The following is a 21,377-nucleotide window of genomic DNA, read 5'->3' as shown; positions in this document are numbered from 1 at the left end:
TCCAGTCGAATACGCCTAAATACACTAATAGAATTAATATATAAGTGAAAACCAACTCAGCTTAAACGAAAATAACTAACTTTTATTCTAAGAACTAGTAAAATGAAGAACAATGACAGAGAGTAAGAACAGGTACAAGCCAAGTCTAAAGAATCTAAGTATCATTAAAAATGAACAAAATACAGCGAATACCTTAATGAATGTAAAAGAAAAGAAGTTCACAATCTGTCAAAAACTGATATAATTATAAGTTACTGTAAGTCTAGCAGTTACTTCAATAATCTAGTTTAGAAAATAGGTCTAACTTAATCTGAAGAACACAATTTATGGAGAGTGGTAAAACTCAAGTGAATCAAATGTAAAAATATAATAATTTACTTAAGTTATTTAAATAAAATAGTCTTTCTAATTTAGAAAATAAAAATAATCTAAATAATAACAATAATTTGGAAAATAATGCCGAAATGTGCTGATGCTGGTGTTACAATAATTTAGAGTTTCATTAATTATTTATTTAAAAAATGTCCCACCTTTGACTAAGAGTTGTTACCTTTTCAAGAAAGCACCAAGAAGTGATTAATTCAACCAAAACAGCTTATTTTATACTGTTCTAAGACCACTCACAGAACAGTCTATTTTCCCTTAGATCAGTCCATTTACAGACATTTTGATTGGTTAAAAATATAATCTCTACTCATAGACTAAAAATATAATACAAACACTCAAATCATCAATGTTATTTAAATTGAACATAAACAACATACTTTTTATAAAATATGCAAAGTGCGCATGAATTCAACTATCAAAACACACCAATAATTAATAATCAATATCTTAGCTCTAGGGAACTCTGCAGGGGATTTTCTCAAAGAAGGCTTATCAGTAATGGTTCCCATTATTGATTAATTTGCAAAATACTGATAATAACAGTGATAAAACAATTAGTATAGATTTACACAAGTAAAGTATAAATGTCATTATATTAGAAAAACATGCATTATGAATGATGAGACCTTAAAGTGTTTTGAAACCCAGGGGTTTAACAAATTCCAAAGTTGATCTAAAAATAGATAAGGGAATCTGAGTAACCAGGTTAAACAAGGGAGATAAATACTGCAAACTTATATACAGGTTGTCTTTCTTTTAACTATCTCTTAGTTGATAGGCGTATCATAAGTGCTGATGACTAACTGTTAATTATGAAAAATCTGTGTAATGAAAAATGACATCATATAATTAAAGAAACATAATAATGACATAATAAAACTAAACTTTACTACACATATATTCCGTTATATAGCAGAAAAGGGTACTTTCTATAGAATCATTTTTCAGCCAAACGTTGTGTAACTGCCTCTTTAGACTGCACCCCTGCACTCATTTCCGCAGCCATTGGAACAGCATTTTTGTGCCCCCGGGCAGTCATTATCGGAACTGCACCTTTGCAGGCATATCCCAACGGTACCAGGCCTTGGTCTAGGACATCTGCCTGGTTTGACTAAAATCAGTACACTCACAATAAAGCTCATTAGGTCATTGTCGGCTAATGTACTGGTTAAAAGTACCTCGGCTACCCTTAAGTATACTTTAAAGTACACGGAGTACAGAAATATTCTAAAAAGTACCCTGAGTATGGCCGGAGCCTTCGTATTTTTCCGTACCCGGGGTACATTGTAGTATACCTAAGAGTACCCGGGGTACTTTTAAGTTATACCTCAGCGGACAATGGCTAATTGAGCTCAAGTATAGAGACACTAGCCTGGCGCAGAAAAATACGGTTGACTAATAACATACATTTAATATTATGCGCAAGTTTACAATAATACTTGTTGAGAAATGCACTAATCGTGAAAAGTTTATTTTCTCTAATCCCTCATGAATCGAGTCGATAATATACCTCAAGCAACAAATATACTCAATGTTTTATTATATAAAGGTTGCTCTTTTAATTAACAGATACATTTGAATATGCCGATCTTTGTGCGCGTGTTTATTAACAATGTCGTGTTATTGTATTTTGTTAAAATGTCACCAAGATTCCGATTAAATAATGAAACATTGCAAATTACAAAACTTATTTCGTCAGTTTATTGTTTACAATTGTTAAAGTAAGAATATCGTTTTATTAGTAAGAACTGAACGAATTTAAATTCATGAATATAATAAAATGTGCAAAATGTCCCAATGCTGGTTTAGAATACTACCTAACAATCCATGTCGTTATAGAATAATGCTAGCTTAGAATACCACCAAACAACACATGTCGATGTAAAACAATTTAGGCTTGGAATACAACCTAACACCGCATGTCGTTGAATAACAATGCTGACTTATAATACCACCTAACAACCCACGTCTTTGTAGAACAATACAGGCTTAGAATACCACCAAAGAACCCATGTCGTTGTGGAACTATACTGGCTTAGAATACCAAATAATAACCCATGTCGTTGCAGAACAATGCTGGCTTAGAATACCACCTAACACCGCATGTCGTTGTAAAACAATGCTGGCTTAAAATACCACGAAACAACCCATGTCGTTGAAAAACAATATTGGCTTAAAATACCACCAAACAACCCATGTCGTTGTAGAACAATACTGGCTTAGATTACCACCAAACAACACATGTTGTTGTTGAACAATTCTAGGTTAGAATACCACCAAACAACCCATGTCGTTGTAGAACAATGCTGGTTTAGAATACCACCTGGAACTAAAAGATTTTAAATTCATGAATATAATAAAATGTGCAAAACGTCCCCATGCTGGCTAAGAATGCCACCTAACACCGCTTGTCGTTATAGAACAATGCTGGCTTATAATAACACCAAACAACCCATGTCGTTGCAGCAAAATACTGGCTTAGAATACCACCTAACAACCAATGTCGTTGCAGCAAAATACTGGCTTAGAATACCACCTAACAACCCATGTCGTTGCAGCAAAATACTGGCTTAGAATACCACCAAACAACCCATGTCGTTGCAGCAAAATACTGGCTTAGAATACCACCTAACAACCAATGTCTTTGCAGCAAAATACTGGCTTAGAATACGACCTAACAACACATGTCGTTGCAGCAAAATACTGGCTTAGAATACCACCTAACATCCAATGTCGTTGCAGCAAAATACTGGCTTAGAATACCACCTAACAACCAATGTCGTTGCAGCAAAATACTGGCTTATAATACCACCTAACAACCAATGTCGTAGCAGCAAATGACTGGCTTAGAATACCACCTAACAACCAATGTCGTTGCAGCAAAATACTGGCTTAGAATACCACCTAACAACCAATGTCGTTGTAGAACAATTCTGGCTTAGAATACCACCAACGAACCCATGCCGTTTTAGAACAATGCTGGCTTAGAATACCACCAACTTACACATGCAGTTGTAGAACAATGCTGGCTTAGAATACAACCAAACGACCCATGTGGTTTAATAACAATGCTGGCTTAGAATACCATCAACAACCCATGTCGTTGTAGAACAATGCTGGCTTAGAATACCATCAAACAACCCATTTTTGTATCGTTGTACAAAAAAAACTGGATAATAATACAACTAAACAACCAATGTCGTTGTAGAACAATGATGGCTTAGAATGCCACCGAACACCACGAGTCGCTGCAGAACAATACTGGCTTAGAATACCACCTAGCACCGCATGTCGTTGTAGAACAATGCTGGCTTAGAATACCACCAACAACCCATGTCGTTGTAGAAACAAACTGGCTTAGAATATAACCAAACAACCCATGTCGTTGTAGAATAATGCTTGCTTAAATTACCACCTAACAACCCATGTAATTGTGGAATAATGCTGGCTTAGAAGACCACCTAACAACCCATGTCGTTGTAGAACAATACTGGCTTAGAATACCACCAAACAACCCATGTCGTTGTAGCACAATGCTGGCTTAGAATACCCCCAAACAACCCATGTCGTTGTAGCACATACTGGCTTAGAATACCACCTTACACCGAATGTATAAGCAAGTTTTCCACAGAGGCATGGTTATAGAGGACCCGTGATGCGATGTTACAAAACTTAAAAGTAACATGTGGTTACCGAGAAAAATATATTTTTATGCATACGTTTATTAAATCATGTGACCCTCTGGGTGTTGCCAGTTTTGACATTTAAAAAATTTGGAGGACCACAATCGCATATTAAACACATACGCCTGGTGATTTCAGAGGAAAATATTTTTAAAGCTATTCGGTTCTATAAGTATATATAACATTGCAACTCCCATAGCGTGGCCACTGTTTAACACATCAACATAAGTTCACAAAACTCGGTAGATGAATACTTATATTACGATACCAAATATAACAACTTTGTGGTTTCCGAGCAGTTATTTCGCATATCGTTTAAATTAATAATAATGAATGAAACGTCTTAGTTGAAAAAAGGGAATATTTTGTAATTGTTAACGTAGGATGATAAAAATCACACATGAACAACGTCATGAGAGTAATGCCTGCATGTTTGAATGTGCATAGTGAAAAGTGAGGACAAAACGTCTTTGTCTACGGCCAGACAGACAAAAAGATCGACGAAAAGGCGTACAGACCGGCAATTAAAAAAACAAACAGCTGTCGCGCAGACGTCTATGCTGATTGCACTGTACCCCTCTTTACTTCGTAGGGTAGTATAACTATCCCACAGTTAACGTACATCCAGGAAAATAACAGATTTCTTACCTTACGTGGTATCATTAAATCCGATTTTTTAAAAAGCAAACAAAAATTAAATATACTTAAGCTGGGTTTCCATGAAATTTGCTTTAAGGGTTAATAACACGCGGGGTACGTGACACAAAATGACAATTGTTTTTTGGAAGCCGAAATCATGAGCGGGTTATTTGTACAAACCTGCGAGAGTGCTTTCAATATCATTTTCTTAAGCACAAGATGTGTTTGTGAAACACTATGTCTCCCCCCCCCCCATATATTTGACCTTTGACCTTGAAGGATGGCCTTCACCTTGACCTTTAACCACTCAAAATGTGCAGCTGTATGAGATACACATACATGCCAAATAACAAGTTGTTCAGTATTGCAAAAGTTATGGCCAATGTTAAAGTTTGACGCAAACAAACCAACAAACAGACAGGGCAAAAACAATAAAAAGTACCTAAAATGTCATGGGGTTTCGTCGTAGTTCTGCTAAAATATTGTGTTTGTTTAAATGATCTCCTCATCATCTCTTTAAGCATTATATACATGTATAAGGTTACGTTAAAATCTTCGTATAGTGTCCGTGCATCGCTGATTAACAAGAAAATCGAGAAAATGACGTTATATAAGTAGTGTTTGTTCATGTTTGCACAATAACATAAGCCATTTTCTTCGGCGAAGGAGAAACAGTTCAGACAATTTTGTAAATGAAACACGACCGAATTGAACACAGTTTGGAAGCCGACAAAATGCACCGGCGCTTGCGTTGCTCTTTACTCTTGTTCCGAGATCTCGTAACAAGTAAACCAGGTTTTACAGCTTAATTTTGTATATCATTTGATTTAACAGTACTTAAGTTATCTTTCTCGAATGAAAGAAGTTTTAAAGCATACATAATACGGTTACACTGGAAAGCATTTATACAAAATAATCATTCGAATGCATATTGAAATCGTGCACGCATGCTTCAGATAATTGAATCGAGTGATTTAAATAAAACTTCCGCTTTTGTATAAGCTATAACAACCGTCAACGTAAGTTCTTTCAGTTTTAAGCAATATGGTAATACAAAAGTAACAATTATAAAATAGTAACAGTAACTTACTTGAAAAGCTAATGGTATGAGTGTTGCTGTACATTGTCGTACTATTAATGCTTGCCGAGCAACGCCATCGCTGTCCGTCGTTGGATAAATTGACCGAATTGATCGCGCAGGTAAACAACGTGGAATTGCAAGTACACGTTAAGTTTGAGTTTGGGCTCTGGCTACACCTTCCATTGGAGAATTCCTGAATCACAGCCACGGTTTCAAAATTGTTGCTTTTGTCTGACGAATGCCAGGTCACAATGGTCGCGGCTGATGGCAGGGTGCAATTCAATAGCACTCGTGTATTGAGGAATGCGTCGCCGCCGTTCAATTGGAGTTGAGTATTCGCCGCTGAATTAGATGGAAAACCAATAAGTATTGAATAAATCAACATATACAATATCTTGCTTAGAATAACACCTAACAACCCATGTCGTTGTAGAACAATGCTGGCTTAGAATACCACCAAACTACCCATGTCGTTGTAGAACAATACTGGCTAAGAATACCACCAAACAACCCATGTCGTTTTAGAACAATGCTGGCTTATAATACAACCAAACAACCCATGTCGTTGTAGCACAATGCTGGCTTAGAATACCACCAAACAACCCATGTCGTTGTAGAACAATACTGGCTAAGAATACCACCAAACAACCCATGTCGTTGTAGCACAATACTGGCTAAGAATACCACCAAACAACCCATGTCGTTGTAGCACAATGCTGGCTTAGAATACTACCAAACAACCCATGTCGTTGTAGAACAATGCTGGCTAAGAATACTACCTAACAACCCATGTCGTTGTAGAACAATGCTGGCTAAGAATACTACCTAACAACCGATGTCATTGTAGAACAATACTGGCTTAGAATACCACCCTAACAACCCATGTCGTTGTATAACAATGCTTGCTTAGAATACCACCTAACAACCCATGTCGTTGTAGAACAATACTGGCTTTGAATACCACCAAACAACCCATGTCGTTTTAGCATATACTGGCTTAGAATACCACCTCATACCGCATGTCGTTGTAGACCAATACTGGCTTAAAATACCACCGAACAACCCATGTCGTTGTAGAACAATGCTGGCTTAGAATACCAAAAAAACAACCCATGTCAATGTAGCACAATACTGACATAGAATACCACCAAACAACCCATGTTGTTATAAAACAATACTGGCATAGAATACCACCAAACAACCCATGTCGTTGTAGAACAATACTGGCTTAGAATACCACCTTACACCGCATGTCGTTGCAGACCAATACTGGCTTAGAATACCACCAAACAACCCATGTCGTTTTAGAACAATGCTGGCTAAGAATACTACCTAACAACCCATGTCGTTTTAGAACAATGCTGGCTTATAATACTACCTAACAACCCATGTCGTTGAAAACCAATACTGGCTTAGAATACCACCAAACAACCCTTATCGTTTTAGAACAATTCCGGCTTAGAATAACACGAAACAACCCATGTCGTTATAGAACAATGCTGGCTTACAATACCACCTAACAACCCATGTCATTGAAGAACAATACTGGCTTAGTATACCAACAATCAACCCATGTCGTTGCAGACCAATACTGGCTTAGAATACCACCAAACAACCCATGTCGTTGTAGCACATTTTGGCTTAGAATACCACCTTACACCGAATGTCTTAGTAAATTTGTCTACATAAGCATGGTTATAGAGGACCCGTAATGCGATGCTACATACTTAAAAGTAACATGTAGTTACCGAGAAAAAAATACTTTTAAACATACGTTTATTAAATAATGTGAATTTCTAGGTGTGGCCAGTTTTGACATTTAGAAAATATTTTGGAGGACCACAATCCCATATTAAACACAAACGCCTGGTGATTTCAGAGGAAAAGAATTTTAAAGCTATTTTGTTATATAAGTGTATACAATATTGTTACTCCCCTAGCTTGGCCACTGTTTAACACATCAACATATTTTCACTAAACTTGGTAGATGAATACTTAAATTACGATACGAAATATAACAACCTTGTGGTTTCCGAGCAGTTATTTCGCATATCGGTTATATTAATAATAATGAATAAAACGTCTTAGTTGTAAAAGGGGCATACTTTGTAATTGTTAACGTAGGATGAGAGAAATCACACATGAACAACGTCATGAGAGTGATGCCTGCAAGTTTGAATGCTGCAAAATGGAACGTGGCGAGAAAACAAAACGTCTTTGTGTACGGACAGACAGACAGACAAACAGATCGACGAAAAGGCGTACAGACCGAGAGCCAGCAAAACAAACAGCTGTCGCATAGACGTCTATGCTGATTCCACTGTACCCCTCGTTACTTCGTAGGGTAGTATAACTATCTCACAGTTAATGTACAACCAGGCAAATAACAGATGACTTACCTTCCTTGGTATCATTGATTCCGATTTTTTAAATAGTAAACAATATAAAGAAGTGAAACTCCAGCTGCTGGAGCGGTTTTGAATTCTAACATATAAACAAGGTCTCTGAAAATAACAAAAATAACAATACCGCTAACAGCCTCTGAAGGCTGAAAATATAACAACATCGAAGATGTGTACGGGGATACACGCTACTTCATCCACGCAGCACACATCAAACTGTTGTGCAATTCAATATAAAGAAGTGAAACTCCAGCTGCTGGAACAGTATTTAATAATTATTATATAAGCAAGGTTTCTGAAAATAACAAAAATAACAATACCGCTACCAGCCTCTGAAGGCTGAAAATATAACAACATCGAAGATGTGTACGGGGATACACGCTACTGCATCCACGCAGCACACATCAAACTGGTGTGCAAATCAATATAAAGAAGTGAAACTCCAGCTGCTGGAGCAGTATTGAATTCAAAAATTAAATATGCTTAAGCCGGGTTTCCATTAAATTTGCTATTAGGGTTTAATAACGCGCCGGGTACGTGACACAAAATAACAACTGTTTTTTCGAAGCCGAAATCATGAGCGGGTTATTTATACATACCTGCGAGAGTGCTTTCAATATCATTTTATTAAGAACAATATTTTGTGAAACACTATTGTAACACATGTATACCTTAGTGGTTGGGGTAATGTTTATTTACTGTTTGATATTTAACCTATATTTCGAATGCTGTCTGCAGTTAAGCTTTACAATTGTATGAGACTCTAATGATAACATACTTGAAAATTTACCTGAATTACCAGCTACGAGATTGTTTGAGTTTATATCCATTTTTTTTTAAGTTATTGTATACATGTTTATTTAGTGTTATTTAACCCTAGGTGGCGTTGTAGCCGAGAATGACCTCACTATTACGTAAACAATCTGCTGTCAACTTTTTTATACTGTAATAATTTTTATTGTTTTAAAGAACTATTTGCATTAAAAATAGCAAATATGCAGGTAATTTATGTAGTATTATACATTATTTTGTTGATACATAGTGAAATGTTATATTTTTCATTGAACAATCCAAAGTTATTGGTGATTCTGTCAGTCTTCTGCTTTTCACGTTATGACATTCTAATATTTAGCAGAATTCTGCGGTAACAGAATTTCTGAGGGTATAAAAGGCCGTGATTTCTGAGTTTGAATCACTCTAACCAGAACGGTTGGGTCGGTAGGTGGTAACACAAAAATAAGAGAACAAAAGAAAGACAAAAGCTTTAAAAGCTGATGGTTTATAATTAACATCCTCATTAGAAAAAGAAATTACAAACAAATATAACAGAAAAACTTGCAGAATTTTAACAGAAAACTGGCAGAATTTTAACATAATTATTAATTTATAACTAACTTTTCTCACGTAATGTTATCATTGACATGACTGTATTATGATTATAGATGCGTGATATGAAGAAAATAATAAATGATATATTTGAAAAAAAATACATAATGTGTTTATTTTTTCACTTCTTAACTGAAAGAAATAAGAAAAAAGAAATTTATTTTTAAAATGACATGAATCGCTGCCGCCACCGAAGATATTTTATATTCACAAAAGTCAGAGTCGTGACACTATGCCACCCCCCCCCCTATTTATTTGAACTTTGACCTTGAAGAATGGCATTGACCTTGACCTTTAACCACTCAATATGTGCAGCTCCTTGAGATACACTTTCATGCCAAATATCAAGTTCCTATCTTCAGCATTGCAAAAGTTATGGCCAATAATAAAGTTTGACGCAAACAAACCAACAAACCAACAAACATGTGTACATTTGTACCGAAAATGTCATGGGGTTTTGTCGTAATTTTGCTTTAATATTGTGTTTGTTTAAATGATCGCCTCATCACCTCTTTAAGCATTATATACATATATATGGTTACGTTGAAATCTTCGTATAGTGTCCGTGCATCGCTGATTAACAAGAAAATCGATAAAATGACGTTATTTATGTAGCGTTTGTTCATGTTTGCACAATAACAAAAGCCATTTTCTTCGGCGAAGGAGAAAACAGTTCAGACAATTTGTAAATAAAACGACGGAATTGAACACAGTTTGGAAGCGGAAAAAATGCGCCGGCGCTTGCGTTTCACGTTACTCTTTTGTTCCGAGACCTCGTAGCAAGTAAACCAGGTTTACAGCTTAATTGTGAAAATCATTTGAGTTAACAGTACTCAAGTTAACTATGTCATATGAAAGAAGTTTGTAAAGCGACTACATAATACGGTTACACTGGAAAGACTTTATACAAAATAATCATTTAAATGCATATTGGAATCGTGCACACATGCTTCAGATAATTGAATCGAGTGATTTTAATAAAAATGCCGCTTTTGTATAAGCGATAACAACCGTCCACGTAAGTTCTTTCAGTTTTAAGCCTTTTCGAAAACAATATTTTATTAAATTATTTCCATTTGGTAATACAAAAATAACATATACAATGCTAACAGTAACTTACTTGAAACGCTAATTGTATGAATGTTGCTGTACATTGTAGCACTATTAATGCTTGCCGAGCAACGCCATCGCTGTCCGTCGTTGGATAACTTGACCGAATTGATCGCGCAGGTAAATAACGTGGAATTGCAAGTACACGTTAAGTTTGAGTTTGGGCTCTGGCTACACCTTCCATTCGAGAATTCCTGAATCACAGCCACGGTCTCATCATTGTTGCTTTTGTCTGACGAATGCCAGGTCACAATGGTCGCGGCTGATGGCAGGGTGCAATTCAAAAGCACTCGTGTATTGAGAAATGCGTCACCGCCGTTCAATTGGAGTTGAGCATTCGCCGCTGGATAAGATTGAAAACCAATAAATATTGAATAAATAAACATATACAATATTTATGCATATTTGTTGAAAATGATACTATTTCACGTTAGACTTTGGAATAATGACAAATTGCCGTATGAAATAACCTTTCTTCAATAAAAGAAAATCAAACTCTTTGATACAATAACTATGCGTTCGTTGTTAACCACGTGTTACTAGAAAGTGCATTACTGTATTTTCTCAGTTTGTACTGATGTGATAAGTTAAATTGTGTTAAATGGGAAACAATAATTAAAGGGAAGTGGTTCAACCATTTTTTTAATGCAAAAGCTGCAATACAATGTACATGTTTATTCGTATATTAAGTTTTTATTAATTTATTTGCAGTTCAGACAATTTTGTATATAAAACGACGGATTTGAACACAGTTTGGAAGCGGAAAAAATGCACAGGCGTTTGCGTTGCACGTTACTCTTTTGTTCCGAGACCTCGTCGCAAGTAAACCAGGTTTCCAGCTTAATTTTGTAAATCATTTGATTTAACAATACTCAAGTTATCTTTGTCGTATGAAAGAAGTTTGTAAAGCGATTACATAATACGGTAACACTGGAAAGCATTTATACCAAATAATCATTCAAATGCATATTGAAATCGTGCACACATGCTTCAGATAATTGAATTGAGTGATTTTAATAAACATGCCGCTTTAAGTGTAAGCTATAACAACCGTCCACGTAAGTTCTTTCAGTTTAAGGAATTTTTGAAAACAGTATTTTATTAAATCATTTTCATTTGGTAATACAAAAGTAACAGGTATACAATGGTAAAAGGTACTTACTTGAAACGCTAATGGTATGAGTATTGCTGTACATTGTCGTGCTATTAATGCTTGCCGAGCAACGCCATCGCTGTCCGTCGTTGGATAAATTGATCGAATTGATCGCGCAGGTAAACAACGTGGAATTGCAAGTACACGTTAAATTTGAGTTTGGGCTCTGGCTACACCTTCCATTGGAGAATTCCTGAATTACGGCCACGGTCTCATAATTGTTGCTTTTGTCTGACGAATGCCAGGTCACAACTGTCGCGGCTGATGGCAGGGTGCAATTCAATAGCAATCGTGTATTGATGAATGCGTCGCCGCCGTTCAATTGGAGTTGAGTATTCGCCGCTGAATTATATTGAAAACCAATTAATATTAAATAAATCAACATATACAATATCTGGCTTAGAATACCACCTAACAACCCATGTCGTTGTAGAACAATGCTGGCTTAGAATACCTCCAAACAGCCCATGTCGTTGTAGAACAATCCTGGCTTGGAATAACACCGAACAACCCATGTCGTTGCAGAACAATGCTGGCTTAGAATACCATAAAACAACCCATGTCGTTGTAGAACACTACTGGCTTAGAATACCACCCTAACAACCCATGTCGTTGTAGCACATACTGGCTTAGAATACCACCTTACACCGAAAGTCTTAGCAAGTTTTCCACAGAGCCATGGTTATAGAGGATCCGTAATGCGATGCTAAAAACTTAAAAGTAACAGGTGGTTACCGAGAAAATATATTTATATACATACATTTATTAAATCATGTGACCCACTGTGTGTGACTAATTGACATTTAGGAAATATTTGGAGGTCCACAATCACATATTAAACACATAAGCCTGGTGATTTCAGAGCAAAAGATTTTTAAAGATATTTTGTTATATAACTTTATATAACTTTGTAACTCCCCTAGCGTGGCCACTATTTAACACATAAGAATAATTTCACAAAATTTGGTAGATGAATACTTATATTACTATACCAAATATAACAACCTTGTGGTTTCCGAGCAGTTATTTCGCATATCGTTTATATTAATAAAAATGAATAGAACGTCTTTGTCGAAAAAGGGGCATATTGTGTAATTGTCAACGTAGGCTGATACAAATCACACATGAACAACGTCATGAGAGTAATGCCTGCAAGTTTGAATGTTGCATAATGAAAACTGAGGAGAAAACGTCTTTCTCTACGGACAGACAGACAAACAGGTCGACGAAAAGGCGTACAGTCCGACAACCAGACAAACAAACAGCTGTCGGACAGACGTCTATGATGAATCCACTGTACCCCTCGTTACTTCGTATGGTAGTATAAGTATCCCACAGTTAACGTACAACCAGGACAATAAGAAATGATTTACCTTCCGTGGTATCATTAAATCCGATTATTTTTTAAGCAAACAAAAATTCAATATGCTTAATACGGGTTTCCATGCAATTAGCTATCAGTGTTTAATAACGCGCCGGGTACGTGACACAAAATAAAAACTGTTTTTTCGAAGCCGAAATCATGAGCGGGTTATTTATACATACCTGCGAGAGTGCTTTCAATATCATTTTCTTAAGCACAAGATGTGTTTGTGGAACACTATGTCCCCCAATATATTTGACCTTTGACCTTGAAGGATGACCTTGACCTTCACCACTCAAAATGTGCATCTCGATAAAATACACATGCATGCTAAATATCAAGTTGCTTTCTTCAGTATTTCAAGAGTTATGGCCTATGTTAAAGTTTGACGCAAACAAACCAACAAACCAACAAACAGACAGAGCAAAAGCAATAAAAAGTACCTAAGATGTCATGGGGTTTTGTCGTAATTCTGCTTTAATATTGTGTTTGTTTAAATGATCGCCGTATCACCTCTTTAAGCATTATATACATATATAAGGTTACGTTGAAATCTTCGTATAGTGTCCGTGCATCGCTGATTAACAAGAAAATCGATAAAATGACGTTATTTATGTAGCGTTTGTTCATGTTTGCACAATAACAGAAGCCATTTTCTTCGGCGAAGGAGAAAACAGTTCAGACAATTTTGTAAATAAAACGACGGAATTGAACACAGTTTATAAGCGGAAAAAATGCACCGGCGCTTGCGTTGCACGTTACTCTTTTGTTCCGAGACCTCGTAGCAAGTAAACCAGGTTTACAGCTTAATTGTGTAAATCAATGAGTTAACAGTACTCAAGTTAACTATGTCATATGAAAGAAGTTTGTAAAGGGACTACATAATACGGTTACACTGGAAAGACTTTATACAAAATAATCATTCAAATGCCTATTGAAATCGTGCACACATGCTTCAGATAATTGAATCGAGTGATTTTAATAAAAATGCCGCTTTTGTATAAGCTATAACAACCGTCCACGTAAGTTCTTTCAGTTTTAAGCCTTTTCGAAAACAATATTTCATTAAATTATTTCCGTTTGGTAATACAAAAATAACAATTATACAATGCTAACAGTAACTTACTTGAAACGCTAATTGTATGAATGTTGCTGTACATTGTAGCACTATTAATGCTTGCCGAGCAACGCCATCGCTGTCCGTCGTTGGATAACTTGACCGAATTGATCGCGCAGGTAAATAACGTGGAATTGCAAGTACACGTTAAGTTTGAGTTTGGGCTCTGGCTACACCTTCCATTCGAGAATTCCTGAATCACAGCCACGGTCTCATAATTGTTGCTTTTGTCTGACGAATGCCAGGTCACAATGGTCGCGGCTGATGGCAGGGTGCAACTCAAAAGCACTCGTGTATTGAGAAATGCGTCACCGCCGTTCAATTGGAGTTGAGCATTCGCCGCTAAATAAGATTGAAAACCAATAAATATTGAATAAATCAACATATACAATATCTATGCCTATTTGTTGAAAATGATACTATTTTACGTTAGACTTTGGAATAATGACACATTGCCGTATGAAATAACCTTTCTTCAATATAAGAAAATCAAACTGTTTGATAAAATAACTATGCGTTCGTTGGTAACCACGTGTTACTAGAAAGTGCATTACTGTATTTTCTCAGTTTGTACTGATGTGATAAGTTTAATTGTGTTAAATGGGAAACAATAATTAAAGGGAAGTGGTTCAACCATTTTTAATGCAAAAGCTGCAATACAATGTACATGTTTATTCGTATATTTAATTTTTTATTAATTTATTTGCAGTTCAGACAATTTTGTATATAAAACGACGGATTTGAACACAGTTTGGAAGCGGAAAAAATGCACAGGCGTTTGCGTTGCACGTTACTCTTTTGTTCCGAGACCTCGTCGCAAGTAAACCAGGTTTACAGCTTAATTTTGTAAGTCATTTGATTTAACAGTACTCAAGTTATCTTTGTCGTATGAAAGAAGTTTGTAAAGCGACTACATAATACGGTTACACTGGAAAGCATTTATACAAAATAATCATTCAAATGCATAAAGAAATCGTGCACGCATGCTTTAGACAATTGAATTGAGTGATTTTAATAAAAATGCCGCTTTTGTATAAGCTTTAACAACCGTCCACGTTAGTTCTTTCAGTTTTAAGCCTTTTTCGAAAACAATATTTTATTACATCATTTCCATTTGGTAATACAAAAGTAACAGTTATACAATAGTAACAGTAACTTACTTGAAACGCTAATGGTATGCGTGTTGCTGTACATTGTTGTACTATTTATGCTTGCCGAGCAACGCCATCGCTGTCCGTCGTTTGATAACTTGACCGAATTGATCGCGTAGGTAAACAACGTGGAATAGCAAGTACACGTTAAGTTTGAGTTTGGGCTCTGGCTACACCTTCCATTCGAGAATTCTTGAATCACAGCCACGGTCTCATAATTGTTGCTTTTGTCTGACGAATGCCAGGTCACAATGGTCGCGGCTGATGGCAGGGTGCATTTCAATAGCACTCGTGTATTGAGGAATGCGTCGCCGCCGCTCAATTGGAGTTGAGCATTCGCCGCTGAATTAGATTGAAAACCAATAAATATTGAATAAATCAACATATACAATATCTATGCATATTTGTTGAAAAGGAGACTGTTAAACGTTTGACTTTGGAATAATGACAAATTGTCGTATGAAATAACCTTTCCTGAATGCAAGACATTCAAACTCTTTGATACAATAACTATGCGTTCATTTGAACCCACGTATTACTAGAAAGTTCATTGCTGTATTTTCTCAGTTTGTACTGATGTGATAAGTTAAATTGTGTTAAATTGACAACAGAAATTGGAGAGGAGTGGTTCAACCATTTTTAATGCAATAGCTGCAATACAATCTACAAGTTCATTCGTATATTTAATTTTTGATTATTTATTGGCAGTTCAGACAATTTTGTATATAAAACGACGGATTTGAATACAGTTTGGAAGCGGAAAAAAATGCACCGGCGTTTGCGTTGCACGTGACTCTTTTGTTCCGAGACCTCGTAGCAAGTAAACCAGTTTTACAGCTTAATTTTGAAAATCATTTGATTTAACATTACTTAAGTTATCTATGTCGTATGAAAGAAGTTTGTAAAGCGATTACATAATACGGTTACACTGGAAAGCATGTATACAAAATAATCATTCAAATGCATAAAGAAATCGTACACGTATGCTTTAGACAATTGAATCGAGTGATTTTAATAAAAATGCCGCTTTTGTATAAGCTATAACAACCGTCCACGTTAGTTCTTTCAGTTTTAAGCCTTTTCGAAAACAATATTTTATTACATTATTTCCATTTGGTAATACAATAGTAACAGTTATACAATAGTAACAGTAACTTACTTAGAACTCTAATGGTATGAGTGTTGCTGTACATTGTAGCACTATTAATGCTTGCCGAGCAACGCCATCGCTGTCCGTCGTTGGATAAATTGACCGAATTGATCGCGCAGGTAAACAATGAGAAATTGCAAGTACACGTTAAGTTTGAGTTTGGGCTCTGGCTACACCTTCCATTGGAGTATTCCTGAATCACAGCCACGGTCTCATAACTGTTGCTTTTGTCTGACGAATGCCAGGTCACAATGGTCGCGGCTGATGGCAGGGTGCAATTTAATAGCACTCGTGTGTTAATGAATGCGTCGCCGCCGCTCAATTGGAGTTGAGCATTCGCCGCTGAATTAGATTGAAAACCAATAAATATTGAATAAATCAACATATACAATATCTATGCATATTTGTTGAAAAAGAGACTGTTTTACGTTAGACTTTGGAATAATAACCTTTCCTGAATATATGAAATTCAAACTCTTTGATACAATAACTATGCGTTCGTTGGTTACCACGTGTTACTAGAAAGTTCATTGCTGTATTTTTTCAGTTTGTACTGATGTGATAAGTTAAATTGTGTTAAATTGACAACAGTAATTGGAGAGAAATGGTTAAACCATTTTTTAATAAAATAGCTGCAATACAATGTACATGTTCATTCGTATAATTGTTTGTTTATTGATTCATTGGCGGAATCGCACGGCGATATGTCTTCTCTCTTATTATAGAGTTGTAAAAAATAAACTGAAGAAGGAATATTGATGCATTGAGAACGTAAACAACTTTCTAAGGCCATTAACTTTCCCTACTATGTTCACGTTCAAGTTAACATGTATTTTGGTAATACATTTACGACGGAAACATACAGGAATAAGTATGGTTATTAAAGATATCAATATATCCGAGTAGTGATACATTATGAAGTAATAAGCTTTATCCGTTAGTACCATTAACAACAGTGAAGTATAAACATTCGATCGATTTCGAATCGAACTCAATTTTACGAATTGTTACTATTGAAATAAAAACCTTATTTTACTTTGATGTGCACAAGATTAGGACTTTTCCTTGATGTATATATAGGGTTTTATAACATATATACTTTTTTATATTACAAGAGGAAATTAATGTATACATGTATGGATTTCGATGTTGTGCTTATCTAGTACGTATATGCACACTAAATAAGTTGTATGATACGTAATTAAACATATATGTACATGTTTAAAATAAACAAATACAATTAAATATATCAATTTACCTTTTGTCACGCATATCACACACAATAACAGAGCGACAAAGACATCCATTTCTTATTCTGACTGAGAATTGAATTTGAAACTAGACTAAAGCAAATAAATGTCCGCCTTGATAGGAATAATGGTCGCGTGGTAGTTTTGTTTCAAAAAAGGATACATAAATTACCTGTTACTGATTTGATATTACGTTTTCTCAAATAATTTCCGTCATTAAAACGATTTATTATATGGGGGTTGTCAGCTTTCATTGGGTAGGAGTAGATTTAACGGCGCTTTTAAAAACAAATATTTGCCACGTGAATAAAAGTATAGCTAGTAGCACGACTTAATTTCAGATGCAATGTTTAATTATTTCAGGTTGTATATTTCGACACATACGTTGAAATGTAAATAACAATTACATTAATAATTCGCCTTTTCTCTTTTTTGTATCTGTTTATATCTTTAAAGAGACGTAATATTTGAAGATGGTATGTTTTCATAAATTCGAATCATAAAAACAGGAAAACACGATTGGAACACATATTGTGAAAGCAATACAAATCGGCCACCATTTAAACCGGCGATTTAGGCTTTTTAAACCTATACCGAGCTTATGCGCAAAGACTCGGAAAAGAGCGATACTGCCGATGCTTCCTAATAAATATTCAAAAACAATTCATTTTATTTAAGCAGCCTGTGCGGAGATTAATAAACTAAAACTGTTCCAGTGGATTGAAATATGAACGAGTTCACGTAAAGTGGAATTATGCCGTACATAAGATTTATAATTCTCTAATATCAACTTACATCTCAATACTTCGTTCATTTGATAAAAATGTCTTGATAATCGAATAAGTTTGTTTAAGTTTTATTTACTGACTTTATTGACGAGGAAATAACTCACGTTAATGTCGTGAAAGGATACTATTTCGTTTCCGGTTACGCTCATGTTATTGACTAAACACTCTAGTGTTTATATTTACTTCAATTTGTCATGAATATGCATTTTATGTAAACTTGTCAAAAGAACACTATGTTCACATACTCTGTTTGTTTTCTTTAATAAGTGAAGCAATGTTTTACTGTAGTTACCCTTAGAATAATGTAGCAACACTATGCTGTTTTGACCATATTCCATTAAAACCAAGATTCTCTTAATGACAAAAACACAGTATTGTTTATCAGAAGTTATAATTCATTGCACTAAAACAATCGATCAGTCACCTGTACTTCAACTGTTTTTATTACATTTGCATTTCTGTTAATACATTACGAATTCATTATATTTAGTTACTCGTGTACAATGACAAACGCAAAATTTGTTATTTTAAGGAGAGGAAATTATCACGCACATAATGTTTTACTTGTGTCGCAATATAAACTGTTAAAAGGTGCCACTTGTATGCATCGCATAAATCGTTTTTTCAGTATATCATTGGATGGAGTGGTTGTAAGGATAAATACAGAATGCATAAACGTGTGTCTGACTTTAAATATTAATAAGTGTAGCTGTAATTTGTTTTTTGTTTTTTGTCTGAGAATAATTGTTATAAATGTTGGGTGAAATGCATGGGTTGTGTTTGAGGTTTGTTCCCGACCAAAACCCATTTTAAATTCTTATTGTGTTTTTGACTTGTCACTCCAAAGGCAATAGCCACAGATATAGTATTGGTGGCGTTGTATTTGTGTTGTTTTCCGTAGTTGGCCATTAAGATTAGATACTTTGGACTATGTGGGAGGTTTGAGGGCAGAAAAGTATAACCAAATAAATAGGAATAACTAAAGAAGTGCAGTTCTCGTTAACGCCGGCTAGTCTGAAAACATAACAATACTTTCAATACGACAACTAACCCAAATTTTGTCAGTGAGCGTTCGAATTTATTTGTCTGTGTGTGTATGTTTTTGCTCCGTCGATTTAATGGACAAATGGTCAGTTGCCATTTCAAAATTTCTCTCCTGCTGGTACAACGGAATTGTAATGAACTAGTAATGTGTAGTTTGCTTTTCTAAAATTGCCATAACAGGTAACAGTTTAACATGTTTAAACTAGCGTTCGTATTATTTCGCTAATTGTATATATCTTGTATTTTAAGGAGCGTCCACCGGTGTCTAATCAAAATTAAAATTTATTTAAAAAATAAACGCTTAATGCTGTTCTTGAAATGTGTTCTTAAACTGGGCCACATTTTGTTAATCGTGCAATAAAACGTTTATAAACTATTAATCGTTTAATTAAAGCACAGCACTCCGATACAATTATCTATGTTTTATTATAGCATTAGTATTGATAGGGATAGGGTTGACGTGTAGTGAAATTTTAGAGTCAAAATGATCGTTTTTCACATGGATGCAGACACATAGAGTACCGCATTGATGATTGTACGTCTGTAATCCTTTTTTCAATTTATTCTCATCCAATTTGATCGAAGCTAGTAAGTGAATCGAATCTTGTGTGCTTTTATCCTTAAACTAAATTAGATAGCTTATCCCTTCTTGATTGATGTAGGTTGACGAGTCCTGAATCAATAGGGCAAATTCTAAAGCTTTAAAGAAAAAGAAGGCAATGCAGGCGAAATCGAAGAAAAAGTCAGCCGTCCTGTATGGACACTCAGACGCACTCCGCCATTTGCTTGAAGAACAGACTGGAACTCGTCCGGCGCCGTACCCGTAATCACACACCTTTGAATGGTTCTTTTCGCCGCCACTCTTGTTGCAGTCCCCAGCTCGGTCCATGCTTCGCGTATGAAGAGGTCGGCCACTTCCGGCGGATGTGCCCTACCAACAGAGGTAAGCAAGCGAACGCTTATGCCATGAAGAAGTGACGTAACTGTGACGACCCACCCAAGATCGAAAGTGCTTTATTGTAAGATGATTATCACATTTATGAAATAGATGACATATTTACTAATGATTTATCACATTTATGAAATAGATGACATATTTACTAATGATTATTTTATTAACGAGCAAGGTCATACAGACATTATTGTTTAAAATAGATTGAGAGAAGTTATTCAATTTTGGAAAAACATTGGCGCCAATCAATTTGTTAGTGATTCTATTGAGTATGGTTATATAAATCCTTTTAATTCTTTAAATCAGCGCGGGGTTATATTGAATTTGTTAGGAAATCAATGACAGATTGGTTGGATCGGGATTTTGTTGGAAAAACTAATGCCCCCCTCGTGCTGTTAATCCGCATTCTGTGTCCATTCAAAGTATTTTCGTCAAAAGCGTCTCTTTCTTGATCTGAGATCTGTTAATAGACAGTTAATATGATAACAATCTACTTTATACGAGGATTTGAGATAAGCTTTGATGTTTCTTAAAGAAGGAGGGTTGAGGGTAAAATTTGATACCCATTATGCTTACCATTTTGTGGATATATTCCATGGACATACAAATTATCTTGGGTTTTGTTTGAAGATGATCATGTTCTAGGTAGTTACTTTAGATTCAAGGTTCTTGCATTCGGGTTGGGTGTAGCACCTTATTTTTTCACTAAGCTTACATGACC

The 21,377-nt window shown here is 35.5% G+C and overlaps 1 protein-coding gene across 17 annotated transcripts; it reads right to left on the bottom strand.

Annotated features, from left to right (window-relative positions):
• Positions 1 to 98: 98 nt before the first annotated feature.
• On the bottom strand, positions 99 to 18,008 carry LOC127835090 (uncharacterized). 17 transcript variants are annotated; one of them, XM_052361344.1, is made up of 8 exons: positions 17,881 to 18,008; positions 16,632 to 16,964; positions 15,482 to 15,814; positions 14,331 to 14,663; positions 12,018 to 12,183; positions 10,699 to 10,865; positions 5,800 to 6,132; positions 104 to 1,498 (listed from the first exon to the last, which is right to left on the bottom strand). In XM_052361344.1, the coding sequence occupies exons 1-8, from the start codon at positions 17,927 to 17,929 to the stop codon at positions 1,359 to 1,361; spliced, it is 1,854 nt and encodes a 617-aa protein (XP_052217304.1). In that variant the 5' UTR covers positions 17,930 to 18,008; the 3' UTR covers positions 104 to 1,358. The 17 variants fall into 17 exon arrangements, with proteins under 17 accessions (XP_052217314.1, XP_052217312.1, XP_052217313.1 ...); XM_052361337.1 differs by having other exon boundaries at positions 106 to 1,498; positions 10,699 to 11,031; positions 11,851 to 12,183; XM_052361342.1 differs by having other exon boundaries at positions 106 to 1,498; positions 10,699 to 11,031; positions 11,851 to 12,183; positions 14,331 to 14,497; positions 15,649 to 15,814.
• Between the last annotated feature and the right edge of the window lie 3,369 nt (positions 18,009 to 21,377).

The sequence above is a fragment of the Dreissena polymorpha genome, chromosome 6 (genome assembly GCF_020536995.1).
Source record: "Dreissena polymorpha isolate Duluth1 chromosome 6, UMN_Dpol_1.0, whole genome shotgun sequence".
In the NCBI taxonomy this organism is placed as follows: Eukaryota; Metazoa; Mollusca; class Bivalvia; order Myida; family Dreissenidae; genus Dreissena; species Dreissena polymorpha.
Note: the sequence above shows the minus strand (reverse complement) of the source record. Positions and strands in the feature narration are given on the sequence as shown.

Coding starts and splice junctions, on each gene's coding strand:
- LOC127835090 (XM_052361337.1), bottom strand. CDS start 17,929: ATGGATGTCTTTGTCGCTCTGTTATTGTGTGTGATATGCGTGACAAAA. Junction 14,664..15,481: donor GCATACCATTAGCGTTTCAA/GTAAGTTACTGT, acceptor AATCTTATTTAG/CGGCGAATGCTCAACTCCAA. Junction 11,032..11,850: donor TCATACCATTAGCGTTTCAA/GTAAGTACCTTT, acceptor AATCTTATCCAG/CGGCGAATGCTCAACTCCAA.